This window comes from Anser cygnoides, unplaced genomic scaffold (assembly GCF_040182565.1).
Source record: "Anser cygnoides isolate HZ-2024a breed goose unplaced genomic scaffold, Taihu_goose_T2T_genome scaffold_43_1, whole genome shotgun sequence".
Lineage (NCBI taxonomy): Eukaryota > Metazoa > Chordata > Aves > Anseriformes > Anatidae > Anser > Anser cygnoides.
The window spans coordinates 1,216,922-1,234,026 of record NW_027103067.1 but is presented as its reverse complement, the minus strand read 5'-3'; the positions used below and the strand labels follow the sequence as shown (position 1 = coordinate 1,234,026).

Below are 17,105 nucleotides of genomic sequence, written 5' to 3'. Positions count from 1 at the left end.
TGTAGTCCGGGGGGGGGGCGGGGGGGTAGCGTGGCCCCCCCTCCTTGACACGCGTGGGCAGCGGGCAGGGGGGCGGCGGGGAAACAGCGGGGGCATTTTTGTGAATGGGGGCGGCGTGGGAACCTTGGGGGGGGGGGCGTGGGAACGGGGCGGGGGCGCTCATTGAGAAGCGCCGCGCGTGGGAACGGGGCCGCGCCGTGAATGGGGCTCGCGCCGTGACCCCCCGCTCGGCGTCGTGGGCGTGGCTTCGCCGGGCCCGGTCCCGCCCCCCTTGGGGGGCGCCTCATGAATATTCACGAGGCAGGGGCTCAAAGGGGCCGGGGCGCTGCTGCCGCCGCCTCCCGCCGGCCCCGGAGCCCCCGACCCCCCCGTGCCTCGGGACCCCCCAGCTTCTCCAGGCCCCCCGGATTCCCCGGGACGCCCCCAACTCCCCAGGACCCCTCTCCAATACCTTGGGGCCCCCAGGAGCCCCTCAAGACCCCCCCTAATTTCTCAGGACCCCCCCCCAGTAATTCCCCAGGCACCTCCCCAAGACCCCCTCCTGCATTCTCCAGCCCCCGGGACCCCCTTCCAGGACCCCCCAGGCCCCTCTAGGACCCCTCCAGCCCCCCCAGGGCCCCCTTTTAAGACCCCCAGGCCCCCCCAGTCCCCCAAGACCCCCCCAGGACCCCCTAGAGGCCCTTCCTAGCCCCCCCCAAGACCCTTCCAGCCCCTCCAGGACCCCCAAACCCCCTCCAGGACCCCAAGACCTCCCCCAAGCCCCTCTCCCAAGCCCCCTAAGCCCCTCTAGCGACCCCCCAGGACCCCCAAGGACCCCCCGACCCCCCCGTGGCCATGGCGCGGCCGCTGTCGGACCAGGAGCGGCGGAAGCAGATCAGCGTGCGGGGCCTGGCGGGGGCCGAGAACGTGGCGGAGCTGAAGCGCGCCTTCAACCGGCACCTGCACTTCACCCTGGTCAAGGACCGCAACGTCGCCACCCCCCGCGACTACTTCCACGCGCTGGCCCACGCCGTGCGCGACCACCTGGTGGGGCGCTGGCTGCGCACGCAGCAGTACTACTATGAGAAGGACCCCAAGGTGGGCGCCGGGGGGGCTAGGGGGCTAAAGGGGGTCTGGGGGGCCTAAAGGGGGGTCTGGGGGGGCTAAAGGGGGGCTGGGGGAGGTTAAAGAGGTTCTGGGGGGGGCTAAAGGGGGTCTGGGGGCTGTATATGCAGCAGTAGTGCTACGAGAAGGACCCCAAGGTGCGGGATGGGGGGGGGGGGCTAAAGGGGGTCTGGGGGACGTTAAAGGGGGTCTGGGGGCTGTGTATGCAGCAGTACTACTATGAGCCCAAGGTGCGGGACGGGGGGGCTGGGGGGTCACAGAGGGGTTTGAGGGGGGATAAAGGGGGCTGGGGGGGTTAAAGAGGGTCTGGGGGGGCTAAAGCGGGTCTGGGGGCTGTGTATGCAGCACTACTGCTATGAGAAGGACCCCAAGGTGGGCGCCGGGGGGGCTGGGGGGCTAAAGGGGGGCTGGGGGGGTTAAAGGGGGGCTGGGGGGCTAAAGGGGTTTGGGGGTGGGTTAAAAGGGGGCTGGGGGGGCTAAAGGGGGTTTGGGGGGGCTAAAGGGGGTTAAAGGGGGGCTAAAAGGGGTCTGGGGCTGCGCATGCAGCAGTAGTGCTACAAAAAGGACCCCAAGGTGTGGGACGGGGGGCTGGGGGGGGTTAAAGGGGGTCTGGGGCTGCACACGCAGCAGTACTACTATGAGAAGGACCCCAAGGTGCGGGACAGGGGGGCTGGGGGGCTAAAGGGGGTCTGGGGGGGCTAAAAGGGGTCTGGGGGCTGCGCATGCAGCAGTAGTGCTACGAGAAGGACCCTAAGGTGGGCGCCGGGGCGGCTGGGGGGTCACAGAGGGGCTGGGGGGGGGCTAAAGGGGGGCTGGGGGGGTTAAAGGGGGGCTGGGGGCTGTGTATGTGACAGTACTACTAGGAGAAAGACCCCAAGTGGGGGCACGGGGGTGTTAAAGGGGGGTTTGGGGGGTTAAAGGGGGTCTGGGGGCTGCGCACCCAGCAGTACTGCTAGGAGAAGGACCCCAAGGTGCGGGATGGGGGGTCAAAAGGGGGTCGGGGGGTTAAAGGAGGTCTAGGGGGTAAATGGGGGGGTTAAAGGGGGCCTGGGGGGTTAAAGGGGGTCTGGGGGAGTAAATGGGGGGGTTAAAGGGGGCCTGGGGGGTTAAAGGGGGTCTGGGGGGTAAATGGGGGGTTAAAGGGGGCCTGGGGGGTTAAAGGGGGTCTGGGGGGGTAAATGGGGGGGGGTTAAAGGGGGCCTGGGGGGGTTAAAGGGGGTCTGGGGGGTAAATGGGGGTTAAAGGGGGCCTGGGGGGTTAAAGGGGGTCTGGGGGCCATGCAGGCAGCAGTACTGCTAGGAGAAGGACCCCAAGGGGGGGTCACGGGGGGGTCACGGGGGTTGGGGGAAAAGGGGGGGCTGCTGTGCAGTGGGAGAGACCCCAGGGTGTGGGGCTGGGGGGGGGGGGCGGGGAGGGCATGGGGGTCTGGGGGGTCGTGGGGGTTTTGGGGGGCATGGGAGTGAGGGGGGGCATGGGGGCTTTGGGGGGGTCATGGGGGTCTGGGGGGTCGTGGGGGCTTGGGGGGCCCCACAGCCCCCATGTGGGAAGGACCCTAAGGGGGGGGGGGGCCACCAGGGGGTGGGGGACTGAGCCCCCCCCCCGTGGGACCCCAAGGTTGGGGGGGGGGGGGGCACCGTAGGGCCTTGGGGTTCTGTGGGGGGGGTCCCTGAGGATCTGTGGGGGGATCCCAGGCCGGGGGGGGGGGGGGGGGTCAGTGGGGGGGGCGGTTAAATTTAACCTGACCTTTGCCGCTGACCCGCTGCCATTTTCGTCCGGGACGGGCCCAGAAACCGGATAGGGCTCGGAGGGGGGGGGACACGGGGGGTCAAAGGAGGGGTTAAAGGGGGTCAAGGGGGGTCGTGGCCGTGGCTGACCCCCCCGTGCCCCCCCCCCGCAGCGCATTTACTACCTGTCGCTGGAGTTCTACATGGGGCGCACGCTGCAGAACACGATGGTGAACCTGGGGCTGCAGAGCTCCTGCGACGAGGCCATTTACCAGGTGGGGGGGCCGGGGGGGGCAAATGGGGCCGGGGGGGGTAAATGGGGCCGGGGGGGCAAATTGGGGGGGGGTGAGAGGGGGGGAAATGGGGCAGGAGGGGGGAAATGGGGCAGGAGGGGGGGAAATGGGGGCATGGGAGGGGGAAATGGGGCCGGGGGGGTAAATGGGGCCGGGGGGGGGCAAATTGGGGGGGGGAGGGGGGCAAAACAGGATCTGGGGGGGCAAATGGGGTCAGAAGGGCCGGGGGTTGGGGCAAATGGGGCGGGGGGGGGCACAGGGGGGCAATTGGGGGGGTGAGAGGGGTAAATGGGGACATGGGAGGGGGAAAATGGGGACGTGGAGGGGGCCGGGGGGGCAAACGGGGCCGGGGGGGGGGCAAACGGGGCCGGGGGGGGGCAAATGGGGCCGGGGGGGGCACGGGGGGGGACATGCGGGGGGCGAGGAGGGGACAAATAGGGTCATGGGGGGGGCAAATACGGTCACGGGGGGGGAGGAATGGGGGGCAAATAGGGGCACGGAGGGGACATGGGGGCATGGAGGGGATGGGGGGAAGGGGGGGGGGACATGGGGGGGGAATTTGGGGGGGGGGGCTCTGAACGCCCCCTGCCCCCCCCCCAGCTGGGCCTGGACATGGAGGAGCTGCAGGAGATCGAGGAGGACGCGGGGCTGGGCAACGGGGGCCTGGGGCGCCTGGCAGGTGGGGGCCGGGGGGGGGGTCCTGGGGGGGTGGGGGGGGGGGTTGGGGGGGGGTCCTGAGGGAGGTTGGGGGGTCCTGGGGGGGTTGGGGGGTCCTGAGGGAGGGGTTGGGGAGGGGCCTCTGAAGGGGTCTGGGGGGTTGGGGGGTCCTGAGGGAGGTTGGGGGTCCTGGGGGTTCTGGGGGTCCTGGGGAGGGGTTGGGGGGGGGGGGCCCTGAAGGGGTCTGGGGGTGTTGGGGGGTCCTGAGGGAGGTTGGGGGTCCTGGGGGGGCTGGGGGCTGGGGGGGGACCGGAAGGGGTCTGGGGGTTGGGGGGGGCTTGGGAAAGGGTTGGAGGCGTCCTGGGGGGGCTGGGGGGGTCCTGGGGGTCCTGGGGGGTCCTGGGGGGTGGGGGGGCCTGGGGGTCCTGGGGGGTCCTGGATGTCCTGGGGGGATCTGGAGGGGTCCTGGGGGGAGTCTGGGGAGTCTTGGGGGGTCTGGGGGTGGGGGGGGCTGGGAGATGGGCCCCCCCCCGACCCCCTGACGCCCCCTGACCCCCCTGACCCCCCTGACCCCCCCCCGCCCCCCCGTGCCCCCCCCAGCCTGCTTCCTGGACTCGATGGCCACCCTGGGGCTGGCCGCCTACGGCTACGGCATCCGCTACGAGTTCGGCATCTTCAACCAGAAGATCGCGGGGGGTGGCAGGTGGGGGGGGGGGTGAAATTCTGGGGGGGGGGGTCCCGGCCTTTTGGGGGGGTCCCGAGTCTTTGGGGGGGGTCCCGAGTCTTTGGGGGGGGGGGTGTTCCCAGCCTCCTGGGGTGGGGGAGGGGGTCCCAGCCTTTGGGGTGGGGGGGTCCCGAGTCTTTGGGGGGTTTGGGGGGGGGTCCCAGTTTTTAGGGGGTCCTGGCCTTTCTGGGGGGGGGGGGGTCCCAGACTTTGAGAAGGGGGGGGTTCCAAGCTTGGGGGGTGGGGGTGGGGGTGGGGTTCTGGATTTGGGGGGCTCCCAGCCTTTGAGTGAGGGTCCCAGCCTTTGGGGGGTGGGGTCCCAGTCTTTGGGGGGGGGTCCTTCCTTTTGGGGGGGGGGTCCCTCCTTTTTCGGGGGGGGGGGTCCAAGCCTTTGGGGGGGGGGGGGGTCCTCATCCCGGTGCCCCCCCCCCCAGGTGGAGGAGGCGGACGACTGGCTGCGCTACGGCAACCCCTGGGAGAAGGCGCGCCCCGAGTACACCATCCCCGTGCACTTCTACGGCCGCGTGGAGCACACGCCCGAGGGCGCCATGGCTGGACACGCAGGTGGGGGGCGTGCGAGGGGCGTGCGAGGGCGTGGGGGGTGCGAGGGGCGTGCAAGGGGCTGGGGGGTGTGCGAGGGGGTGCAAGGTGGTGGGAGGGTGTGCGAGGGGGGTCTGGGGGTGTAAGGGCATGTAAGGGGTGTGCAAGTGTGTGCAATGGGCGTGCAAGGGGGTGTGAGGGGTGTGCAAGGTGGTGGGAGGGTGTGCAAGGGGGTCTGGGGGGGGTGTAAGGACATGCAAAGGGGTGTGCAAGGGGGGTGGGGGTGAGGGCATGCAAGGGGTGTGCAAGGGTGTGCAGTGGGGTGCGAGAGGGTGTAAAGGCATGCAAGGGGTGTGCAAGGGGGTGTGGAGGGGTGTGAGGGCATGTAAGGTGTGTGCAAGAATGTGCAATGGGCGTGCAAGGGGGTGTGAGAGGTGTGCAGTGGGGGTGTAAAGGCATGCAAGGGGGTGTAAGGACATGCAAGGGGTGTGCAAGGGGCTGGGGGGGTGTAAGGCATGCAAGGAGGTGTGCAAGAGTGTGCAAGGGGCATGCAAGGGAGTGTGCAAGGGCGTGCAGTGGGGTGCGAGGGGGTGTAAGGGCATTCCAGGGGTGTGCAAGGGAGGGTGGGGGGTGTGAGGGCACGTAAGGCATGTGCAAGAGTGTGCAATGGGCGTGCAAGGGGGTGTAAAGGCGTGCAAGGGGTGTGCAAGGCAGGGAGGGTGTGCAAGGGGGTCTGGGGGTGTAAGGACATGCAAGGGGTGTGCAAGGGCGTGTAGTGGGGTGCAAGGGGGTGTGAGGGCTTTCAAGGGGCGTGCAAGAGGGGGTGTGGGGTGTGCAAGGGGTGTGCAAGGTGGTGGGAGGGGTGTGCAAGGGGGTCTGGGGGGGGGTGTAAGGACATGCAAGGGGCATGCAAGGGGGTGGGGGTGTGAGGGGTGTGCAAGGGCATGCAGTGGGGTGCGAGGGGGTGTAAGGGCATGCAAGGGGTGTGCAAGGGAGGGTGGGGGGGTGTAAGGGCATGTAAGGGTGTGCAAGGGTGTGCAATGCGGGTGTGAGGGGTGTGCAAGGGCGTGCAGTGGGGTGCAAGGGGGTGTAAGGGCATTCAAGGGGGGTTGGGGGGTGTAAAGGCATGCAAGGGGAGTGCAAGGGGTGTGCAAGGGGTGTGCAAGGGGGTCTGGGGGTGTAAGGACATGTAAGGGGTGTGCAAAGGGCTGGGGGGGCATGTAAGGGGTGTGCAAAGGGGTGGGGGGGTATGTAAAGGGTGTGCAAGCAGATGGGGGTGTGCAAGGGGGTGAGGGTGCGCAGGGGGCTTGTGCAAGGAGGTGCGGGTGTGTGTGTGTGTGTGTGTGTGTGTGTGTGCAAGGACGGGGGGCCACACGAGGGTGTGCAAAGCACTGGGGGGGGGGTGCAAGGCTGCTTAGGGGTGCAGGTTGGGGGGGGGGTGCTGGGGAGCGTGCGAGGGAAGGGGGGGGGGGGGTTGTGCGTCCCTTGCACGCGCGTGTGCGAGGCGGGCGTGCCGCGCAGGTGGTGCTGGCGCTGCCGTACGACACGCCCGTGCCCGGGTACCGCAACAACACCGTCAACACCATGCGGCTCTGGTCCGCCCGCGCCCCCAACGACTTCAACCTCAAGGACTGTGAGCGCCACAACCCCCCGGGACCCCCCAAAACCCCCCCGGGACCCCCCAAAACCCCCCAGGACCCTACCCCCAAAACCCCCCCGGGACCCCCCCAAAACCCCTCCTGACCCCCCCCCGACCTCCGATCCCCCCCCCCCAGGACCCCCTCAGGACCCCCCCCAAGCCCCCCTGGGACCCCCCAAACTCCCCCGGGACCCCAAACCCCCCCGGGACCCCCCCCCAAAACCCCCCCCGGGACCCCCCCCCCCCCAAAACCCCTCCTGACCCCCCGACCCCCTCCGATCCCCCAACCCCCCCCCCCCCCAGGACCCTCTCAGGATCCCCCCAAACCCCTCAGGACCCCCAAGCCCCCTGGGACCCCCCCCCCAAAACCCCCCGGGACCCCCCCCAAACCCCTCCTGACCCCCCGGACCCCCCGATCCCCTGAACCCCCTCCGGATCCCTCCCCCCAAACCCCCTCAGGACCCCCTCAGGACCCCCCCCCAAACCCCCTCAGGACCCCCAAACCCCCGGGCCCCCCCCCCCCCCAAACCCCCGGCCCCCCCCCCCCCAAAACCCCCCTGGGACCCCCCCCCCCAAAACCCCTCCTGACCCCCCCGACCTCCGATCCCCCCCCGCCCAGGACCCCCTCAGGACCCCCCCAAACCCCCCGGGACCCCCCCCCCCCCCAAAACCCCTCCTGACCCCCCCCGACTCCCTCCGATCCCCCAACCCCCCCCCCCAGGACCCCCTCAGAACCCCCCCAAACCCCCTGGGACCCCCCCAAACCCCCCTGGGACCCCCCCCCCCCCCAAAATCCACCCAGGACCTCCCCACCCCCCCAACCCCCCCCAGACTCCCACAGGACCCCCCCCCCCCCCCAACCCCCCCCGGTACCCCCCAAGCCCCCTGGGACCCCCTCAGGACTCCCCCGATCCCCCTGACCCCCCCCAGGACCCCCCCCAAGACTCCCCCAACCCCCCCCCCCAAAACCCCTCCAGGAACCCCCAAACCCACCCAGACCCCCCAAAAGCCCCCAAAACCTCCGCAGGACCCCCCCAAGGACCCCCCCAGGACCCCCCCAACCCCCTCCACACCCCCCCCCCCGACCCCCCCCCCCGACCCCCCCCCCAAACCCTCCCCCGATCCCCCCCAGGACCCCCCCCCCAAACCCCTCTCCGTTCCCCCCAACCCCCCCCCAACCCCCCAAACCCTCCCAAACCCCCCAGGATCCCTCTGACCCCCCAGGACCCCCCCAAACCCCCAAACCCCCCAGGACCCCCCAGGACCCCCCTGACCCCCCCTCTGTTCCCCCCCCCCCCCAGTTAACGTCGGGGGCTACATCCAGGCGGTGCTGGACCGGAACCTGGCCGAGAACATCTCGCGCGTGCTGTACCCCAACGACAACGTCAGCACCGGGGGGCACGGGGGGCACGGGGGGGTTGGGGGTGGGGGGGTGTGGGGGGGCTGGGGGCAGGGGGGCTGGGGGGGTGAATGGGGGGGTGTGGGGGGCAGGGGTGGGGATATGGGGCTGGGGGGGGTGGGAGGGGGGAATGGGGGGATTTGGGGGATGTGGGGTGCGGGGGGGGGTGGGGGCAGTGGGGGGGGGGCTCAATAGGGCACAGCGGAGCTGTGTGGGGCGCTATAGGGCGCCGTGGGGGCTCTGCGGGGTGCCGTGGGGCGCCGTGGGGCTCTATGGGGCTGTGTGGGGCGCTATAGGGCGCCGTGGGGGCCGTGGGGCTGGGGAGCTCTCCGTGGGGCGCCGTGGGGCTCCGTGGGGCTGTGTGGGGCGCTATAGGGCGCCGTGGGGGCTCTGTGGGGCTGGGGGGGCTCTCTGTGGGGCGCCATGGGGCACCGTGGGGTGCTGTGGGGCTCCGTGGGGCTTCTGTGGGGGCACCGTGGGGTGCCGTGGGGCTCCGTGGGGTGCTATGGGGCGCTGTAGGGCTTCTGTGGGGCTCCGTGGGGGATCTGTGGGGCACCATGGGGTGCTGTGGGGTGCCGGGGGGATCTGTGGGGTGCCGTGGGGCTCCGTGGGGCTCCGTGGGGCACCATGGGGTGCTGTGGGGGCTCCGTGGGGCACTGTGGGGTGCCGTGGGGGATCTGTGGGGCTCCGTGGGGGATCTGTGGGGCACCATGGGGTGCCGTGGGGCACCGTGGGGCTCCGTGGGGCTCAGTGGGGCTCCCGTCCCCCCCAGTTCTTCGAGGGCAAGGAGCTGCGGCTGAAGCAGGAGTACTTCGTGGTGGCGGCCACCCTGCACGACATCGTGCGGCGCTTCAAGTCCGCCAAGTTCGGCAGCCGCGACCCCGTGCGCACCGCCTTCGACGCCTTCCCCGACAAGGTGCGCCCGCCGCCCGGCCCCGCGTCACGGCCCCGCGTCCTGTCCTGGCCCCGTGTCCCGGCCCCGCGTCCTGTCCTGGCCCCGTGTCCCGGCCCCGTGTCACAGCCCCGTGTCCCAGCCCCGTGTCCTGGCCCCATGTCACATCCCCATATCCTGTCCCATCCCCGTGTCCCTTCCCCATGCCCTGTCCCCGTGTCCCGGCCCCGTGTCCCGGCCCCGTGTCACAGCCCCGTGTCCCAGCCCCGTGTCACAGCCCCGTGTCCCAGCCCTGTGTCCCATCCCCATATCCTGTCCTGTCCCATCCCCGTGTCCTGTCCCCGTCCCCATGTCCCGTCCCCGTGTCCCAGCCCCGTGTCCCGGCCCCGTCCCCGTGTCCCGTCCCCGTGTCCCGTCCCCGTGTCCCGTCCCCGTGTCCCGGCCCCGTGTCCCAGCCCCATGTCACAGCCCTGTCCCCATGTCCCATCCCCATGTCCTGGCCCTGTGTCCTGGCCCCGTGTCCTGGCCCCATGTCACATCCCTGTGTCCCCGTCCCCCTGTCCTGTCTTGTCCCCGTGTCCCTGTCCCCATGTCCCGTCCCCATGTCCCATCCCATGTCCCGGCCCCATGTCACAGCCCTGTGTCCCATCCCCGTATCCTGTCCTGTCCCGTCCCCGTGTCCCGTCCCCGTGTCCCATCCCTGTGTCCCATCCCCATGTCCCATCCCGGTGGCCTGTCCCCGTGTCCTGTCCCCGTGTCCTGTCCCCGTGTCCCATCCCCGTGTCCCATCCCCGTGTCCTGTCCCCGTGTCCCATCCCCGTGTCCCATCCCCGTGTCCTGTCCCCGTGTCCCATCCCCATGTCCCATCCCCGTGTCCCGTCCCCGTGTCCCAGCCCCAAGTCCCATCCCTGCGTCCTGTCCCCCTGCCCCGTCCCCCTGCCGAGTCCTGTCCCCATGCCACGTCCCCGTGCCGTGTCCCCATGTCGTGTCCCCGTGTCGTGTCCCCGTGTCGTGTCCCTGTGCCTTGTCCCCATATCACACCCCCGTGCCACACCCCCACGTCCCCGTGTCCCTGTGCCACATCCCCATGTCCCCGTGTTGTGTCCCCATGTCCCCATATAATGTCCCCATGGGGTGTCCCTGTGCCCCCATGTAACATCCCCATGTCCCCATGCCATGTCCCCATGTCCCCATGTCCCCATATCGTGTCCCCGTATAACATCCCCGTGTCCCCATATCGTGTCCCCATGTCCCTGTGGGGTGTCTCTGTGCCCCCATATAACATTCCCATGTCCCCATGCCATGTCCCCATATAACGTCCACATGCTGTGTCCCCGTGTCCCCATGTCCCCATAAAACGTCCCCGTGTCCCGGTGGGGTGTCCCCGTGTCCCCATATAACGTCCCCATGTCCCCATATAACGTCCCCGTGTCCCCGTATCATGCTCCCGTGTCCCCATATAACGTCCCCGTGGGGTGTCCCCGTGTCCCCATATAACGTCCCCATGTCCCCATATAACATCCCCATGTCCCCGTATAACGTCCCCCTGTCCCCGCATAACGTCCCCGTGTCCCCATATAATGTCCCCATGTCCCTGTGGGGTGTCTCTGTGCCCCCATATAACATCCCTGTGTCCCCATGCCATGTCCCCATATAACGTCCCCATGCCGTGTCCCCGTGTCCCCATATCGTGTCCCCGTGTCCCCATATAACGTCCCCGTGTCCCCATATAACGTCCCCGTGTCCCCGTATCATGCCCCCGTGTCCCCGTATAACGTCCCCGTGTCCCCATATAACGTCCCCGTGTCCCCATATAACGTCCCCGTGTCCCCATATAACGTCCCCGTGTCCCCATATAACGTCCCCATGTCCCCATATAACGTCCCCGTGTCCCCATATAACGTCCCCGTGTCCCCATATCGTCCCCATGTCCCCATATAACGTCCCCGTGTCCCCATATAACGTCCCCATGTCCCCATATAACGTCCCCGTGTCCCCATATAACGTCCCCATGTCCCCATATAACGTCCCCGTGTCCCCGTATAACGTCCCCGTGTCCCCATATAACGTCCCCATGTCCCCATATAACGTCCCCATGTCCCCATATAACGTCCCCATGTCCCCATATAACGTCCCCGTGTCCCCATATAACGTCCCCGTGTCCCCATATCGTGTCCCCATGTCCCCATATAACGTCCCCGTGTCCCCATATAACGTCCCCATGTCCCCGTGGGGTGTCCCCGTGTCCCCGTATAACGTCCCCGTGTCCCCATATAATGTCCCCGTGTCCCCGTATAACGTCCCCGTGTCCCCGTGGGGTGTCCCCGCCGCGTCCCCGCGCCCGCAGGTGGCCATCCAGCTGAACGACACCCACCCGTCCCTCGCCATCCCCGAGCTGATGCGCATCCTGGTGGACGAGGAGAAGCTGCCCTGGGACAAGGTGCGGGGGGGGCGCGGGGGGCAACGGGCTGAGGGGGCAGGGGCGCTGTGGGGCAGGGGCGCTGTGGGGCAGGGACGCTATGGGGCAAGAATGCTATGGGGCAGGGACGCTATGGGTCAGGACCCCCCCCCCATAGACCAAGGGGCCCACAGAAGGGCTGGGGTGGGGGGGGCTCTATGGGGCAGGGACTCTATGGGGCAGGGACTCTATGGGTCAAGACCCCCCTACAGACCAAGGGGCTCCCCAGAAGGGCCGGGGGGTGCTCTATGGGGCAGGGATGCTATGGGGCAGGACCCCCCCATAGACCAAGGGGCCCCCAGAAGGGCCGGGGGGCTCTATGGGGCAGGGACTCTATGGGGCAGGAATGCTATGGGGCAGTGTTTCCCCCAGGATAGGAGTGCTGTGGGGCAGGGATGCTGTGGGGCAGGGATGCTATGGGGCAGGGACACTATGGGTCAAGACCCCCCCCATAGACCAAGGGGCTCCCCAGAAGGGCCAGGGGGGTTCTATGGGGCAGGGACTCTATGGGGCAGGGACTCTATGGGGCAGGGATGCTATGGGGCAGGGACTCTATGGGTCAAGACCCCCCCATAGACCAAGGGGCCCCCAGAAGGGCCGGGGGGGGCTCTATGGGGCAGGGATTCCATAGGGCAGGGACTCTATGGGTCAAGACCCCCCCATAGACCAAGGGGCTCCCCAGAAGGGCCGGGGGGCTCTATGGGGCAGGGACTCTATGGGGCAGGGATGCTATGGGGCAGTGTTTCCCCCAGGATAGGAGTGCTGTGGGGCAGGGATGCTGTGGGGCAGGGATGCTATGGGGCAGGGACACTATGGGGCAAGACCCCCCTACAGACCAAGGGGCCCCCCAGAAGTGCCGGGGGGGCTCTATGGGGCAGGGATTCCATAGGGCAGGGACTCTATGGGTCAAGACCCCCCCATAGACCAAGGGGCTCCCCCGAAGTGCCGGGGGTGCGCTATGGGGCAGCCCCCCCTACAGACCAGGGGGTTCCCCAGAAGTGCCAGGGGGGCTCTATGGGGCAGGGACTCTATGGGGCAGGGATGCTATGGGGCAGTGTTTCCCCCACGATAGGAGTGCTGTGGGGCAGGGACGCTGTGGGGCAGGGACGCTATGGGGCAAGACCCCCCCCCCATAGACCAAGGGGTCCCCCAGAAGTGCTGGGGGGGGCTCTATGGGGCAGGGACTCTATGGGGCAGGGACTCTATGGGGCAGGGACACTATGGGGCAGGGACTCTATGGGTCAAGACCCCCCCCGACAGACCAAGAGACCCCCCAGAAGTGCCGGGGGGCTCTATGGGGCAAGGACTCTATGGGGCAGGGACGCTATGGGTCAGGACCCCCCCATGGACCAAGGGGCCCCCAGAAGGGCCAGGGGGGTTCTATGGGGCAGGGACTCTATGGGTCAAGACCCCCCTACAGACCAAGGGGCTCCCCAGAAGTGCCGGGGGGGTTCTCTATGGGGCAAGGCCCCCCCGGCCCCCCGCGGGCCGTGGGTCACGCCGTCCGTGGGACCCGCAGGCGTGGGACGTGACGGTGCGGACGTGCGCCTACACCAACCACACGGTGCTCCCCGAGGCGCTGGAGCGCTGGCCCGTGCACCTCCTGGAGTCGCTGCTGCCCCGGCACCTGGAGCTCATCTACGAGATCAACCAGCGCTTCCTCGACGTGCGTGGGGCCGGGGGGGCACGGGGGGGGTAAGGGGGCCGGGGGGGTAAGGGGGCCGGGGGGGTAAGGGGGCGGTGGGGGGTAAGGGGGCGGTGGGGGGAATGGGGGGTAAGGGGGTGGTTGGGGACATCGGGGCCTGGGGGGGTTACGGGGGGAATGGGGGGCTTGGGGGAGCAGGGGGGCTTGGGGGGGAAACAGGGGGGTCGGGGGGCAGATGGGGGGCAATAGGGCCGGGGGTTCTTGGGGGGAATGGGGGGTGCGGGGGGTGACAGGGGGCACGGGGACCTGGGGGGCGATGGGGCCCGGGGTCCCCTGGGTGCTCAGGGGCTTGTGGGGTCCCCTGGGGGAGCCATGGGGCAGGCGGGACCCCGGGTCCTTGGGGGGCACCTGGGTCCCCCCATAACCCCCATATCCCCGGGGCTCGGCCCGCGCCCCACACGTGTGGGTCTGCCCCACATTGCATGGGTCTGCCCCACACTTATGGGTCCGCCCCACATATATGGGTCTGCCCCACATATATGGGTCCGCCCCACATTGCATGCGCCTGCCTCACACACATGGGTCCGCCCCACACATGTGGGTCTGCCCCACACGTATGGGCCCACCCCACACTTATGGGTCCGCCCCACATTGCACGTCTTTGCCCCACACATGTGGGCCTGCCCCACATATATGGGTCCTCCCCACACTTATGGGTCTGCCCCACATTGCATGTGTTTGCCCCACACATATGGGTCCACCCCACACATATGGGTCTGCCCCACACATATAGGTCTGCCCCACACATATGGGCCCGCCCCACACATATGGGCCCACCCCACATATATGGGTCCGCCCCACACATATGGGTCTGCCCCACACATATAGGTCTGCCCCACACTTATGGGTCCGCCCCACACATATGGGTCTGCCCCACATTGCACGTCTTTGCCCCACACGTGTGGGTCTGCCCCACACTTATGGGTCTGCCCCACAGCGCGTCTACGCCACCTTCCCCGGGGACCACGAGCGGCTGCGGCGCATGTCGCTGGTGGAGGAGGGCGCGGTGAAGCGCATCAACATGGCGCACCTCTGCATCGTCGGCACCCACGCCGTCCAACGGCGTCGCCCGCATCCACTCCGAGATCCTCAAGCAGAGCGTGTGCGTGTCCCCCCCACCCTGGGGTCACCCCCACCCTGGGGTCACCCCACCCTGGGGTCACCCCCATCCTTGGGGTCACCCCCCCCCCCTTGGGGTCACCCCCACCCTGGGGTCACCCCCCCCCTTGGGGTCACCCCCCCACCCTGGGGTCACCCCCACCCTGGGGTCACCCCCTCCTTGGGGTCACCCCCATCCTGGGGTCACCTCCATCCTGGGGTCACCCCCATCCTGGGGTCACCTCCACCCTGGGGTCACCCTTACCTGGGGTCACTCCCACCCCGGGGTCACCCCCACCCTGGTGTCACCCCCCCCAACTGGGGTCGCCCCCCAGCGGTGCCCATCCCCATGCCGTGCCCCTCCCGCCCTTGGTTGGGGTCCCGGGGGCTTTGTCCCCTTCCTTCGTCCCCACCCCTTGTCCCTTTCCGTGGTCCCCAGCCCTGTCCCCAGCCCCTTGTCCCCAGCCCCATCCCCTTCCCTTGTCCCCTTCCTGTCCTGTCCCTGTCCTTCGGCCCCATCCCTGTCCCCTTCCTTTGTCCCCATCCCCATCCCCATCCCTTGTCCCCATCCCTTGTCCCTGTCCCCATTCCCATCCCTGTCCCCTTTCTTGTCCTGTCCCTGTCCCCATCCCTTGTCCCCATCCTTGTCCTGTCCCTGTCCCCATCCCCATCCCTTTGTCCCCATCCTCATCCTCTCCCCATCTCTTGTCCCCTTCCTTGTCCTGTCCCTGTCCTTCATCCCCTTCCCTTGTCCTCGCCTCATCCCTTGTCCCTGTCCCCATCCCTTGTCCCCTTCCTTGTCCTGTCCCTGTCCCCTTCCTTTGTCCCCATCCCTATCCCCTTGTCCCCATCCCCTTGTCCCTGTCCCCATTCCCATCCCCTTGTCCCCATCCTTGTCCTGTCCCTGTCCTTCTGTCCCCATCCCTTGTCCCCATCCCTTGTCCCCCTCCCTTGTCCCCATCCCCTTTGACCCCATCCCTTGTCCCCGTCCTTGTCCCCCTCCCCTTGTCCCCATCCTTTGTCCCCATCCCCTTGTCCCCCTCCTGTCCTTCTGTCCCTCTGTCCCCTTGTCCCCATCCCTTGTCCCTGTCCCCATTCCCATCCCCTTGTCCCCATCCTCATCCTGTCCCCTCCCCTTGTCCCCTCCCTTGTCCCCTCCTTGACCCCATCCCTTGACCCCATCCCCTTATCCCCATCCCCTTGTCCCTGTCCTTGTCCCCATCCCTTGTCCCCATCCCTGTCCCCATCCCTTGTCCCCATCCCTCTGTCCCCATCCCCTTGTCCCCATCCCCTTGTCCCCATCCCCTTGTCCCTCCCCTTGTCCCCTTCCCCTTTCCCCATCCCTTGTCCCCATCCCTGTCCCTGTCCCCATTCCCATCCCCTTATCCCCCTCCCCTTGTCCCCATCCTGTCCCTCTGTCCCCATCCCTGTCCCGTCCCCTTATCCCCCTCCCCTTGTCCCCCCCGTCCCTCTGTCCCTCTGTCCCCGTCCCCACGCCGTGCCCCCCCCGTGTCCCCCCCCCCAGGTTCAAGGACTTCTACGAGCTGGAGCCGCACAAGTTCCAGAACAAGACCAACGGCATCACGCCGCGGCGCTGGCTGGTGCTCTGCAACCCGGGGCTGGCCGAGGTCATCGCCGAGGTGGGGGCCGGGGGGGGGGTCCTGGGGGCTTGGGGGTCCTGGGGGTCCTGGGGGGGGCTTAGGGGTCCTGGGAGGGGTCCTGAGAGGCGGCTTGGGGGTCCTGGGAAGGGTCCTGGGGGGCTTGGGGGTCCTGGGGGGGTCCTGGGGGGCTTAGGGGTCCTGGGGAGGGGTCCTGGGGGGGCTTGGGGGTCCTGGGGGTCCTGGGGGTTCCTGGGGGGGCTTGGGGGTCCTGGGAGGGGTCCTGGGGGTCCTGAGAGGGGATGGGGGTCCTGGGAGGGGTCCTGAGAGGGGGCTTAGGGGTCCTGGGGGGGGCTTGGGGGTCATGGGGGTCCTGGGGGGCTTGGGGGTCCTGGGGGTCCTGCAGGGGGCTTGGGGGTCCTGGGGGTCCTAGGGGGAGTATAGGGGGTCTTGGGGGTTCTGGGAGGGGGCTTAGGGGTCCGGGGGGGGGCTTGGGGGTCATGGGGGAGGCTTAGGGGTCATGGGGGTCCTGGGGGAGTAGAGGGGGTCCTGGGGGAGTCCTGGGGGTCCTGGGGGGGTCCTGGGGGGTCCTGGGGGGGCTTGGGGGTCCTGGGAGGGGTCCTGGGGGGTCCTGGGGGGGTCCTGGGGGTCCTGGGAGGGGGTTTGGGGGTCTGGGGGGGGGGTCCTGGGGGTCCTGGGAGGGTCCTGGAGGGGGGGCGGTGGCACTCTGGGGGTGCCGTAGGGGTCCATGGGGGTGCTGTAGGAGTCTATGGGGGGGCTCTGGGGGTGCCATGGGGGGGGGGCGGGGGTCCCGCAGTGACCCCCCAAACCCCCCCCCGCAGCGCATCGGGGAGGACTTCGTGGCCGACCTGTCCCAGCTGCGGCAGCTGCTGGCCCTGGTGGACGACGACGCCTTCATCCGCGACGTGGCCAAAGTCAAGCAGGTGGGGGCGGGGGGCTATGGGGGGGGGGCTATGGGGCGGGGGGGGGGGGGGGGGGGGGGGGGGGCTATGGGCTGGGGGGGACTGGGGGGGGGGCTATGGGGGGGGGGCTATGGGGGGGGGGGGGGGGGTCTATGGGGCAGGGAGGGGCTGGGGGGGGCCATGGGGGGGGGGCTATGGGGGGGGGGGGGGGGTGTCTATGGGGCAGGGAGCAGCTGGGGGGGGCTATGGGGCGGGGGGGACTGGGGGGGCTATGGGGTGGGGGGGGCTGGGGGGGCCTATGGGGTGGGGGGGTCTATGGGGTGGGGGGGGGCTGGGGGGGCTATGGGGTGG

The 17,105-nt window shown here is 69.3% G+C and overlaps 1 protein-coding gene across 1 annotated transcript in view; it reads left to right on the top strand.

Moving 5' to 3' along the window:
- Positions 1 to 792: 792 nt before the first annotated feature.
- The window catches only part of LOC136789273 (glycogen phosphorylase, muscle form-like), a 28,290-nt gene continuing 11,977 nt past the window's right edge, over positions 793 to 17,105 (top strand). Inside the window, 13 exon segments of the mRNA XM_066989309.1 lie at positions 793 to 1,081; positions 4,465 to 4,481; positions 4,937 to 5,049; positions 5,051 to 5,066; positions 6,564 to 6,675; positions 7,983 to 8,065; positions 8,853 to 8,996; positions 11,320 to 11,412; positions 12,950 to 13,096; positions 14,073 to 14,192; positions 14,194 to 14,237; positions 15,759 to 15,873; positions 16,674 to 16,775. Of these exon segments, the coding sequence (XP_066845410.1) occupies positions 835 to 1,081; positions 4,465 to 4,481; positions 4,937 to 5,049; positions 5,051 to 5,066; positions 6,564 to 6,675; positions 7,983 to 8,065; positions 8,853 to 8,996; positions 11,320 to 11,412; positions 12,950 to 13,096; positions 14,073 to 14,192; positions 14,194 to 14,237; positions 15,759 to 15,873; positions 16,674 to 16,775 (1,353 nt within the window). The 5' untranslated portion in view covers positions 793 to 834.